Genomic DNA, 13099 nt, shown 5'->3' with positions numbered 1-13099 from the left:
GGGGAACCAAGGCCAGGGAGGCTGAGTGTCAGAGTGAGCCCTGTTGGGATGTCGTTGGAAATGGGGAGTGCTATGCTTTGCACCATGCTTTGGTGGGGAGTCCTTGGGGTAGATGGAGGGGGATGCTTCATGGAGTGTGGGCTGCTGCAAATCCCCTTCCCCAGCCATTTTGGAGACGTGTTTCATTTTGCAGGAGAGGGGAAGGCAGGGCAGTGGGCTTCTGCAGGCAGCAAGTTGCTGAATGGTTAAACCTCCAACATGCCAGCCTGCGTCACGGGTGGGGGGAAGGCTTCCTGTCTTGTGGGAACTACTTGGGAGAGGGTTTAATCTTCAGGAAATGGGGAGATGGGGCTGCAGCCCCGGGGTGATGCTGGCATGGTGCGGATCCAAGCATTGATTGTTGGACTGCCTGCACCAGCGTGATCCCTGTGGTTGATTAACACATCTTTAGGGCTGAACATGAGATGTGCAGAGTGTCTCTGGGTGCTTCTGCTCTCGGTGTATTTTTAACCTCAGCAGTAAAAACATCTGTAGGATTGGGGTGCGATGGGAAGACTGAGTGCTGCAGGATGGGTCCCTGTCCTTTTCCCTCTGGATGTTGGCTGTGGTCCCTCATTGGCTTTGCACTTAGGAATATCTTTGTTTCTATTTCTGTGTTTTTAATGAAAGCTGGGTAATTTCATGCTGCAAGGAAAGGCAGCACTCCTACAGAGCCATCTCTGGTTTGAAGCACAGTAATCTTTTGATGCTGTGGATAATACAACTCAAGTCTGCAGAGCCAGTTCTCGTTGCTTTTGCTTTGAGTTTTTGGGGCTGCCTTCGATGACTTACCTCTCTGCCTTTCAGCGATTGATAGATAGGTCAGCAAAATCTCATTTTATGTACATTAAAACTTAAAAGTTTACATCAAACAAAAACCCAGTGGCTGAAAGAGAGATCCTTGCTTTCTACTGTCACCTCAAATATTCATTCCCTATGAATTTCAGTCATCTCCATTTAGCCTTGTGTGTTTTAACTGTTTAGTAGTGAAACTTCTCTAGAGTGCAGACAGAAAAGTAATGTCACTTGAGCTGAAGCAGACCCAGAGCAGCTCTCCTGCTGCTTTAACTATCGCTGCTTTGCAAATGTGCAAGGACACGGTGGTGAAGTAGCTGCTTGGTCTCTGATGCTGACACAATAGCAGGACGTGCTGGCGCTGCTCAGCACAGGAGAGGAGGGAATGGGTTGAGCAGAGCAGGCGTTGGCTTCATGCTTGTGTTGGAGGTGTAAGTTTGGATGCTCGCTTTTCATGCAGGGTGCAAAGCAAATAAAATCATTGGGCTTCTCAAAACCTCGCAATGGATTTCTATGGCTTTATCCCCCGCTCTGTACAGGCTGTTCCCAGCCCCCAACAGCCCATTGCAACACACTACACTGAGCTGGTCCTCATTGTTACAGTTAGCCTTAAAGACAATCATCTTCTGTGTTCTGATTTCATGGAAAATAGCTTTGCTTTGGCCAAGAGCAGCCAGGAGGTGCCACAGCCTGTGTCTGAGTTTCCTCTTCCTCCTTGACTCCTCTGGCTGGGTTCTCCTTCCTGCCCCACGCGGGCAGCCCTGCAGCCATGGGGCACCCCACTGCCAGCCCCACTGCCAGCTCCACTGCCAGCCCCACTGCCAGCCCCACTGCCCGCCTTGTGCTCTCATCTTTCCAGCTCTGCTCTGCCTGCAGATGTTCCTGCGCATTGTTTGGGTTTCTCTGGGAGCATGAGCAGATGCAAACGTTGCCAAGAGTTTGAGCTTAATTGTTAAGGAGAACAGAGACAAACTACTTTTATTTTGAAGCTAAAACGTTCTTTTATCTCGCTGGCTAGACCAGATGTATCATATGGTTTGACATAGGCTGAGCTCAGAGCTACTGCACCTCGCAGTGCACTCGCTATCACTTCGTTGTGCTGTCCCCCCTCTTTTTAGTGATCATGGCTGTGATATGCTTTTGAGGTTGGTTGTACCAGGTCATGTTGTATTATAAATCCTCGCAGTAGAAGCCAGCACCCCTTCATATCTCAGCAGGTCACATCTCGAATCCTCTTGCAGTTGGACACTGCACACTTAACCAGTTTAACCCGTGTGCCTTCATCCCCCTCCTCGTAGGTCAGACCCTTGATTAAGCAGTACAAAAGCAGTGCAGGGATGTCCCCACACCACACCGCGTCCCCCCTTATCCCAGCTCCCCTTCCCTTTTGTTTTTGTGGAGAAGGGCTACTCTTGAAGGCCACTGAAACAGAACACATTCTGGGTTTAAAAGGCCTTTTTTTTATTTCCAGGCAAGCAATCATTTTGAGGCCTGGCACCCTGTCAGAAAGTTGACAGATGATGTGCATTACCGGGGCGTCCCTGGGATGCCCGGGCTGATCGCCGCTCCAATGGACGCTGGAGCCTGCAGGTTCTCTGTGAAATGGCTGCAGCTTGGAGGGAGCAGTGAAATGGTCTCCTCTGGGCATGCTCACTCTGTAGAGGGAGCTTTTATCACATGAGCAGAAACTGAATCACTGCTCATGAGGATCTGGAATATGCAACTCTTTGAGTCTTCCCCAGGAGAAGACCACAGATGTCTGCAGGTACAGTAGCTCGCAGTGTCCATCTCCCATACCTCATAAATAGCAGCGTCCCTCCGGTTGGGGCTGCAGGCAGCCTGGCGCCAGGTGGGAAAGGAGAAGCCTCGGAGAGGAGGAAGACAGTTCAGATAATCATGGCTGGATTCTTTTTTTTTTTTTTTTTTTGTCAATTTTCTCTTTTCTTCTGCCCTGTGCGAGGGAGGGAGCGCAGCAGGACGGCAGCCATGCAGGGCAGAGCGCTGGGGCGGTTGGGGAGCAGCTTGGAGCTGCCTTGTCAGCATTTGACTGCTCTTTTGTGTTGTTATGATTGTGACTTTGTTCTGTTCCATGGCCTTGCACGTACATCTGGCATTACCTGGCTCAGGGGGAAGCTTGGGCTCTGGATCCGGGGCGGTCTTTTGTTTGCCTTCTATGGTGGGTAGGTTTGTTTGGAAGGATGGAGTTTAATTTTATTTGAGGATTGGGTTTTTAAAACAAAACAAAAAAAAAAATTAAAAAAGAGATATAGATATATTTATTTAATTTTATTTTTTAAACATGAAATCTTTGGAGGATGTGGGTTTGCCAGTTGCTCTCCTTGCTGTAAGAGGAGTCCAGGCTGGGGGCTGGAGTGCAGAGGGCCCCAGGCCCAGGGAGGCCCTATGTTGGCTGCGGCCTACAGCTCCCTGCTGAGCCTGCAGGGAAGAGCCACGTTATTCTACCAACAACAACAACAAAAAAGAAAACAACAATAATTTTTGGGGGATGTTTTTCACCCTCTGTTTGACTTTATTTGATTATTATTATTATTTATTTCCCGGTAGTAGTTTGCAATCCATGCAGCCGATTAAAACAAAACAGCCGTGGTTGGTGTGGTGGCAGGAGGCCCAGGCCTGCAGTTTATTTAACTAAAATTCAGCCCCCCAGCCCCGCCGTGCTCGTGGGTTCGTGGTGTTTTGGTTTTGGGTTGTTTTTTGTTGCTGTTTGTGTTACATGCAGATACTCTGTGTGTGCTCAGCAGGCCCAGGGTCGGGCTGTTGGGCCATGCTGGCCTGATGCAGGTCATAAGGCAGCAGTGGGGCCTGAGCTCCGCACCTCCCTGCCCGCTCACAAGGACTTCTCCTCCAGTAAACGTGCACAGAAGGAAAAGACAACAAGAGGAAGTCATGAAGAGAGGTTTCTTTCTGGAAGCAATGAGTGAAGGCCTGGCTGTAGCCTGGCTGGCTCCTGCACAGAGAGCCGTGGTGCTGGCAGACATGGAGCAGCACCAGGGAGCACAGTGACTGAGCACCCATAGCACCCATAGAGAGCCATGCTGACCTACTGCTTGGAGGGAAGACAGCAACCTCAGACCTGGACTTCCATGGAAGTTAACAGCAGTAAATATGGACATCTGGGTGCTGTTTTTTGTTTTCTTTTTTTTCCCCCCATATTAAAGCGACTTCGCAGTTAACTCCAGCATGAACAGCCTCTACCACCTTTCAAGACAATGACAGTTCCTCCTTATCCCACCTGTGGTGATCACGTATGAAGGAACCTATGCGAGTTTACTGCCCTTTGCCTCATTTTTTCCTCTCTCATCGCAAGCAATCATTTGGATTTCCCTGCAGGGTGACCATCCCCCCAGTTACCCAGCATGGCCCCACAGGCCCTACAGCAGGATTGCACCTCTCCGGTGCGGAGGTCGGATCCCATTACGGGGTGAGCGCGGGGCTGCCAGCAACACCTCCTCTGCCCGGTGCCATCTCAGGATCGCATGCTGCTTGTACAATGGCAGGGAGCTATTTTGTTCAGGTAAACAAGGACATTTAAGGAGCTTCGCTGTCGTGACCAGCTGGTTTGTGGATGGCTGGGGGAGGGATGACTCGGTTCCTGGGGCTGCTTTTTGTTGTCCTTTTGCCTTTTTCCCCTTAAATTTTTCCTTCTCCTTGTGTCGCTCCTGGAGCTGCCAAAGGTTGAGGAAGCACCACAGTGACCACCCTGCAGTGGGAGAAATGTCTTGCTTTTGGTTCAGCCCAAAGACCTGGGGCTCTGGCAGTGCGCGCTCCCTGCTCTCGAGGCTCAGAGGACCATATGTTCCTGCAGTGAACTGCAAAGTCCACGATTTGGAAGCGAATCTTGAATTTATAACCCTTAACCACCACTTTCAGCCGATTCTATTCAACTACTGTAAATTAAATGAGTTTTGAAATCAAGCCCTCTTCACAGACGAGACCCCAGCAGCCAGTAACGTGATCTCCCCTGACGTTCAGACTCGGCCCTTTGCAGATCCGTCTGTCCCTCCTCCCCTCTGGTGCCTGTTTGAACTCCTTGGTCTGTTCTGCAGCATAGGAAATGTCTGGCTCTGCTGCCTGGTGGTGCTGGTCCTGGAGGGGGGCTGCAATGGAGGACAGGCACTGCCCAGCAGGGTGTAGGGTTATTGGTAAAGCAGCTGGAGAGAAGCTCGTTCACTGGCTGAGCTAATTGGAATGTGTTTTTAAAAATAAAATGAAAAAAAAAAAAAAAAAAAGAACAACTCAAAAACATCACAGGGGAAAAAAAATATAGAGCGAGCTCTTAAAAAAATATTCTGGGATCCAAAATGCCAACTTGCTTCCCCTGATCCAGGTAACTGCAATTCCCTGAGGAGGGAGAAGCCTGGTGGAAGTGGTGGAAAAAGGGAGAGGTGGTGAGGGTTAAGAAGATCTGACGTGTGAGCGTCTTCCCTGCAACGCTGCCATACTGTGTCGGAACAGCACAGTGCCTCTTGTAAAAGAAGCTTTGCACAAATTGTCCTTGTTCCAAGGATGAGGAAACCTCCAGGTCTTCTGGCATTTTCTGTCCAGCATAACTTGGAGCTGCTTTCACCTGGAAAGCATGATAAACACGGACGGGGAGAGGACTGGAACGGAGAGAGACTGGGAGCAACCTTGCAGTGCTTTTAATGGAGCTCTTGGTGTTAAATGAAGAACTTTTCCCCTCCTCCTCTCCTCATTTTCCTGTGTGCCTGCAAAAATACTCTGGTTTGCATTTAAAGGAGAAAACTGTATGTGCTGGGACTAAGCCAACTTGTTTATTCAAGGGAAATACCATATTTCCAAGGCTTTCTTTCTCAGAGGAAGGCTTGACAGAGGATGGCAGACCGGGCTGAGCATTGTATTTTTAGGTGACATCGCAGCACAGTTGTGATTTGAAGAAGCTGAAATCATGGCTGGCATTCTGCATTGAGCTCAACGAGACCTGTGCACCCCTCACCCCAGAGCGGGGTTAACTTCATCCTCATAGACTGTGTGCTCCGAGCAGGTGGATTTTGACCTAAATCAAGGAGAGAAACAGCAACAACAACAACAACAGTAAACTGCAACTTTCCACACTTGGCAATTTCCCTTCTCCAAACTGGATTTTTATTGCAAGGGAGGAGCTCGCCCCTGGCCCAGCGGTGGTGAGGAGCAGGGCTGTGAGCAGCCGTGGTTGCAAGCACCAGCTCCTCTCCTACTGTCAAAAAATGGCAGGTCAGTGTGCGTCTGTAAACAATGCAGTTATGAAATGGCAGCGCCAGGCCGAGCTGAGCATGCTCGGGAGCTGCCTGTAGGGGGAGGTGAGCCGAGAAAGATGATCTAATTCAGTGCAATTCTTGGGATTGAAGGAAAAGACCAGGCTCCACTCTTAATGACAGAGCAGAAAAAAAGCCCCACGAAGGACGAAGCCCGTAGGCCATGGAGGCAAGGTGGTGAGGAGCTGCCACCTCTAGGACTTCGGGTGCTGGGCAGCGCTGCGTGCCTTTCTCACCCTCCAGGAGAGTAAAGTCTTGGTGAGGTTTTGCTGTAGCTATTAGAGGGACAGGCCCTAGGGTGCAACTTCTGTGTTGTTTATTTTTTGCCTTGTTTTCCTCTCCCTGTCTGCTTTCCCGGCTTGCAGGCGTCGCTGTGGTTGGAGGTGGCACAGAAGAGGTGGTGTGTGCGGGGCAAGGTCCTCCATGGCCCAAGGAACACCCAGGCTGGGGCCGCCTCCCTGGGCCCTGGATTGAGAAGGAGTCCCTTCTGGTGTTGCTGGGCTGGGTAGGGGTGAGGGAGCTGCTCTGTTGGCTGCGGTGATTTGGGGGAGGGAGAAAGAGGATGGCTGAGGCCAAAGAGGTGCTGGGTGTTGTCGATGGGGACAAGGCTGCAAACTGTTTTCTCCAGGCTCTTCTTGGTACTGTGGTTTCATCCTTGCTGAGCCTTCCTGGGGACCTGGTGGTTCTGAAGCGCCTAGTTTGCTTTCGCTAGAGAAGATGAAGAGTCTTCATCTTTGTTTTAAGGTTCTCTGCTCCCCCCCCCGCTCCTTTGTGCTAGAAGGTGGGCAGCAGCTGTACTTCTTGCTAACCTCAGCCAGTGGAAGGAGATGCCTTTGTCTGCTTTGGATTTCCATGTGTCTGCACATACAAGTTGTACTGGTTTTCACTCTACTGGGTCACAGATGGATGAATGCGATGCTTCCCAGCGTGGAAGCAGCAAGACAGCATAGCTGCGTCTGCACCAAGGCTGCCTTGTTCACTGGGTTCATCCCTGGGCTCTGCAAACCCCCCTTGCCTGAAGCCTGAGCACCATTATGGGCTGCCTTGTGCTACAAGAACCCACTTTTAAGTCTTGTTGTGTTTCATGCGTGTGTCTCCTTGTTCCCAGCTGTTGCATGCAAGGACTTGTGCCTCGTTTCTACCCTTCCCCCTTTTGTTCAGAGTTGACCTGTGTGGCTGGAATTGGAGGGAGCCATAAGGGCAGAGAGGAAAATGTTTTGTTCTTCTAGGAGGAATACAGGAGACAAAAGAATTGCAGGTCTAGTTTGATTTGGGGACAGGCTTCAGGCTGAGAGGAGTGCTTGTTGTGAGCTGCAGATAAAATTCCATGTTCACATGATTGCACGAGGCTTATAAGGAAGTGGCCTTAACCTAGAAAAGGAGCTTTGAGGCTGGTGACTGCTTTGTAGGCCAGGTGCGCTGCTGTTACATTTCCTTCCTTCTCCTCATCAAACGCTTCTCATGGCGGGCTCAGGACCACTGTCCCCATGGCTGGTGTACCCAGACCTGCCCATGCTCAGCAGGACCAGAGCAGAGCCGAAATCTGAAAGCATCGCTCTTCCCCTGCCTACAAAACAAACACTGTCTCTCTACAAGTGTTTTTCTTAATCATTGCTTCCTATGTAATTAGCTACAAAACGTTTGCCTTCTTTTGAGGCAAAGGTTATGAGCAGGTTGGGTTTGTTGGGTTTTATTAGCAGGAAAAAAGAAACAGAGTAAATGGGAATCTACTGCTGCTGGTGAGTTGCATCATTTATCGAGGGCTTTGCCTCTTTCTTGCTGCAGCACACGCTGCTGCATTGCATGAGGTGAGATCCAGCTGTGGGGCTGTGCTGGCGGTGTCACCTCTGGGGGCTGCTGTCCCCTGGGTGCCTCCTGTTGGGGGCTTCCAGGCCCCCAGGGTCACTGCTGTCCCCTATGTCTGGTGTGTGTTGGGGAGTGTTGGTGCAGCTGCTGCTGGTAGCACAGCAGTTCAGTGCTGCTGAGTTGGAGAGGGGTTGGTCATTCTGCTTCCAGCCCTCCTTCAGATTGACCTGCTTTAACCACTCATCTCAAATCAGAGCAGCGTTGCTGCAAAGCTTGGGTTGATTTTTAAGAAAACAAGAAAAAAAAAGAAAAAAAAAAGACTCTTGTGGAGGTTGTCATCTTAGCACATCAACCTCCGCTCCTTCCTGGTCTACTGCTAGAGAGCTCTGGTTCATGATGCAACTAACTGCTCTCTTGGGCTTGGTAAGCTACAATATGTTGGAGTTGTGCTGTGCATGTATTGTCTTTGCCTGTGAAACCTGCTTGGACTTTTGCAAAGGGCTGATGAAAATGCCAAGGAGGAGGCTGAGGAAGCTCTCTGCGCTTCCCAGCTTTGCTCTTTTTGTTGTTGTTTTTTGTTTTAAAGGCACCATGCAGTTTCTGGTTGCTTGCTTGGAAATGCTGCGGAGCGTTTCCTCGGCTCTGCCCTGTCTTCTGTCCCCTCCAAAGATGTGGTGGAGGAAGGGAAGCCTTATTTCTTGTTAATCAGAGGCGGAAAGACTAAAGCCGGCCCTTGCTCCTTTGCTTGGTTCTTCTTGGCTTCTAAAGCCCTTTCAGCCACCTTTCTTAAGGCGCAGCCATTTTTCTTTCCCTCGATATCTAAAAATAAAAGGAGCCGTTGGGGGGAATCCTGCCCCGTCGCTCGTGGCACGCAGCCTTGATGGAGGCTCTCCAGTGGCTGGAGGTTAATAATCCATCTGGGGTCGGCCGGGGAATGGAGGCGGCCGTCTGCGGGGAAAGGGGGAAAAAAATAAAGCAGGAGAGCGTGAGACTTTTATTGTGAAGCAGCCTGAGCTTGGCAGTTGGCTTTTGTTGGGACTGCTGCAAGAGCGGACACTTCTGGCGGGGAGGGTGGGTATAGGATTTCCCTGCCAATCAGGAGCCGACGGATTGGGCCATGGGGTGTGAGCGGAGGGGAAGTTTGCTCTGAATTTAAGGGGGGAAAAGCAAGGCACACAAATATGGAGGTATTGACACTCGCAGCCAAGTTGCTGCTGGCTCGGCTGGGTGGAGCCGTGGGCCGGTGGGAATGGCTGGGCAATGGGCCCTGGGCTGAGGGTGGTGGGCACCCAGGGTGCTGCCTTCTTCCCCTTCTGCTGCCTGCACCTTCCTGCAGTGATGGAGTGCGGGTGGAGGAGCATTGTCCTCGGGGACGAGGCTTCGAGGGCCGCGCGGTGCTTTCCTGGAGCCTCCTTTGGATCCGATGGCTTCCAAAGTCACAGTTGTCTTTATCGTTGTTGTTACTTGATTCTTTCCCTCCCAGCAGGTCTGAAGGTGCGTTAGCGTTGTGGATGGCGATGCTGACTGTTTGCTTGCTCCAGAGCAATGCCTGGAGGCCATCAACCTGCTGCTAGGGGCTGCAGAACTCATTGGAACCACCTCGGTGGCTTTGCCTTGGCACTGAGCTTTCCTCTTCCAGCATGGAGCAGCGATGGTTCCTCTCTTGGTGCTGGAGATGCTGCTTTGAGAGCTCCCGGCGCTGTCCGGGATGTGAGGCAGCTCTGGGCTCCTGTTAATTGCAGAGAAGAGGGAGCGTGTTCATTAGCTGCCGAGGGCTGGCTGACTCCAGGGCTCCTGCAGTGGCTTTTCTTTAGGCCTCGTGGCCTGAGCAGCAACAGTGTCCCGGTGAAAGGGAGGGCGTGAATAATTGGTGGAGTGGGGGAGCTGCTTGAAAAATAAAGGATGGGAGGGATGGAAATGGCCTGCTGGAAATGCTGAGGCTTTCAGGAGGAGTCAGTTGAACAGCAGGAGTATCACCACCTCTATTTATTGTAACAAAGCTTTGGAAAACCAGCGGGTCTGTGTGAGATGAGCGGGGGTTCACTGCACAGGCCAGGCCCCAGGGCAGCTCCCTGCTTACCCTTGCACCAGGATGAGCTCGTTGGGCAGGTGAAGTTATCCCCATTTTACAGCAGGTCTGGGTGGAGGAGAGGTAGGATTTACTTGCAGATGTTTTCATTGAAGATGCACGTTATGGCTTAGCTGGGAAAAGCTGATCTGTGTTCCTGTTGGAGGCTGTGTTCCTGTGGTTTCTTGATGGGAGCTGCTGGAAGCACACATTGCTCAGGGCCTTTGGCTCCCAGCAGTAGCACCAAGGCTCATCTGCCCTGGTGGCTTCAAGCAGAGAATGGTTGGGGAAGGGTGAGCAGCAGCGCCTTGTTTGCCTGGTGAAGCCTTTGAAGCTGATGTTCCAGCCTTCATATGCGTTTGTTATCTCTTGCTTGCTTTATGGCAGAGGGGCAGGCCTTCTGTTCCTTTTTTTAACCACTCCGTGTGCTTTAAACCTTTTGATTTGCGTGGCTGGGGGCCCCATCTACTCATGGTGCCTGCAGCACATGGTTTGACTTGGGTTCCTGATGCTGGGGCTCCCCTGGTGCCATGCAGCTCCATGGATGGTCACAGCGCTCACCTTTAAGGTTGGGAGCAGAGAGCTGTGGCAAAGGACCCTTCTCATCTGTGTGTCTGGTTGTGGTTTTTATAAGACTTTTCTCCTTTGTTTTGGTAGTTTTTGTTTTATTTTTTTAGTTTAAATCTAACTGCCCCAAAAATGCACAGAGGTGCTGTTAAGGCTGCAGACCTGATCTAGCAATGTGATGCCAGGTATGTGGAAGGCAGAGGGGAGAGCAGGTGTTGCCTTTCTGCACAAAAATAGAAGAGGAAGAAAAGGAAAAATTGCTTTGCATACAACTAAGAAATGAGCTCATGGCCTGTAATAAATATGGAAGGTTGGGGGTGATGGGTGAGGTGCAGTGATGGTTGTGTTTTATAAACTGCATTTAAACGGACTGCAAAAAGCAGAAATGCCAAAGTGTACTTTGTCCTGCTTGTGCAGATAAATGATGCAGCAAGAAATGGGCTCAGCCCACCTCCTCCTACCCACAACAAAGCAGCCTGGGGCAGCGAGGGTCATTTCCTTGGGGTGCCCTCTGTCAGCCTGCGGCAGCTTCGGTTGGGTTCCTCAGCTCTGTGCATTCAGAGCTGCATGGCTGCACCCAACTGCAGTGCCTGCCTCAGCCCCAACTGCAGGTCCAGCCCTGGGGCCTTTATCTCTGACCTGTGCCTTGGCAGTTTCCTGCTGGCGGTATTTTGCAGAAAGAGGTTGGCCCGTGATGTAAACAGGATACATCCAGGATTGTCTCTCTCTCTTTTTTTTTAATGCAATGTGTATATGAACGTGGAGCTAAAACTCAGTATTTCTTTTTCCCATCAGCAAACAGTGCTGAGTAAGGGAGAGACAAGGAAAGACGCCTGCATGAAGACTGAACTGCTGAAAGATATCACCAACAACAAGGAGGAAGGTAAGCACCTGCCTTGGTGGAGGGCCAGACCTCAGCCTGGCTCATGGGGTTGGCTTGTGGAAAGCTGGTGCCTTCACAAAAGGAGCAGCTCTGTTCTCCTCCTGTGTTCTCCTGAGCTGGGCTTTTCCCCAGAAGATGCAAATTTGCTCTACAGTCCATCCATCTCCACCCACCTGAAGAGTTATATATGGTTTTCACTTCTGCTTTCGTGTGGCTATGAGACACAAAAGAGGCTCGAGTTACTTTGAACCTCCTCTGTGTGGCTGCTTTTAGTCAGACTCTGATCCACGCGATGACCCAGCCTTTTTCCTCCCTATTAAAGCTAACTTTCTGTTTTCCTCTGAGTCTTTCTATTGCTCCAGAGCAGGCAGCGATCACTGCTGGCTGGGTGAGACACCTTGTGCCATTGAGGGTTGCTTCCTGGCTTCTGCCTTGTCTCTGCTTTCTTTTACTTTGCAGGCTGTGGTGCACATGGATGAAATCTTTCCTCTGCGGTTGTCTGTGAGTTGCACACACGTAGATCTGAGAGCTTAATAGATGTCGGCGGGATTAGGGGGGAAAAAAGAAACAACACAGCCCCTAATCTTCTTTTTTTTTTCTTCCCACTTTCTTTTCATGGCTTCATTATTCATTGACTGGCTGCTTCTCAGGGGCCTGGGGAAATTTTGTTCTCTTCTCCATAATAGAACATCAGAAAAACACTGAACTGACTCCACCAAAATACTCTGTTCTTACTAGAAACAAAATGTTGAGCTTAATTTGGACCTGTGTCAGTACAGCATTGCCTTTGAGTTCTCTTCTGCCCAGCTCTGTTTTGCTCTGTTTGGGAAGAACAAGCAAAATATTGAGTGCTGTGTCAGATGTGACCATGGTGCTTGCATATTAACCGGCAGCACGTGAGTGTTGCTGCTGACGTCAGTTCCACGTGGACCTCAGATCCGGGAAGACCGGAAATGGAGTCTGAGATGTCAGTATGAACTTGCATTCCTCTAGGAAGAGACCTGAGCTTTGATCCCTTGCCTTGCTTGGCTCTGGAGTATTACTGTAGTGTATTTAGCTCTGGGTTGATCCCAAGGTAAGTGGCAAGTGTCTGCGGAGGTGAAAAGAGAGGATGAGGTCTGGAAAAGAGAAACCTTTATGCCTTGCAAGTCTTGACTCATTCTGACTAAAAGGAAATGCCGTGTCTGAAAAGGAAGCTGGGAACCCTCCCTGTTCAGGAGCAGTCCTGAGGGTTTACAAGGTGCTCAAATTTCAACCACTTCAGCTCACTGTACTGCTCTATTACTGGGGAAAAAAGGATCCTAACATCTATACTGCATAGTTTCCATACTTGTGGGATTCAGATTGTATTCTCCTTCTTCTCAAACATACAATTTATGTAAAAGACAATGGTTTGCTTGGTCATGGTGCTACATGCATTGTTCTTAGCTGACCTTCATTAACCATCTGTGGCCATCATAGCAGTTTAATTAGTCAGCGGCCCTAAATAATAAGAATGTTCTGAGTTAGCATGGGGATTTGCATTTTTGAGTGCGGGCTGAACATGAAATCATTACAGCAGACTTATAGGATGGCGTGGAATGGTTTCTTTGAGCCTGTTTTTCCTAACTGAGGGGATGGGAGGTGGTGTGTGGATATGGAGTGCATGGCCTGGTGCAGCTCCCTGCT

At 50.2% G+C, this 13099-nt stretch overlaps 1 protein-coding gene across 44 annotated transcripts in view; it reads left to right on the top strand.

The window, feature by feature from the left end:
* The window catches only part of EHMT1 (euchromatic histone lysine methyltransferase 1), a 78314-nt gene that overhangs the window by 19463 nt on the left and 45752 nt on the right, over positions 1-13099 (top strand). For 16 of the 44 annotated variants that reach the window (XR_014936328.1, XM_085521512.1, XM_085521493.1 and 13 more), the window contains one exon: positions 11344-11431. Coding sequence is in view for 42 of the 44 variants with exons in the window: in XM_085521512.1 (XP_085377638.1) it covers positions 11344-11431 (88 nt within the window). In the remaining 2 variants the exon portion in view is untranslated. Of the gene's footprint in view, positions 1-2479; positions 2600-6168; positions 6366-7881; positions 8337-8974; positions 9408-11343; positions 11432-12365; positions 12507-13099 lie in introns of those variants that run through there. The other 28 variants (XM_085521504.1, XM_085521497.1, XM_085521488.1 and 25 more) reach the window with 8 other exon arrangements.

Source organism: Coturnix japonica, chromosome 21, assembly GCF_054131305.1.
Source record: "Coturnix japonica strain WE chromosome 21, WE-NBRP24, whole genome shotgun sequence".
NCBI classification, from domain to species: domain Eukaryota; kingdom Metazoa; phylum Chordata; class Aves; order Galliformes; family Phasianidae; genus Coturnix; species Coturnix japonica.
Note: the sequence above shows the minus strand (reverse complement) of the source record. Positions and strands in the feature narration are given on the sequence as shown.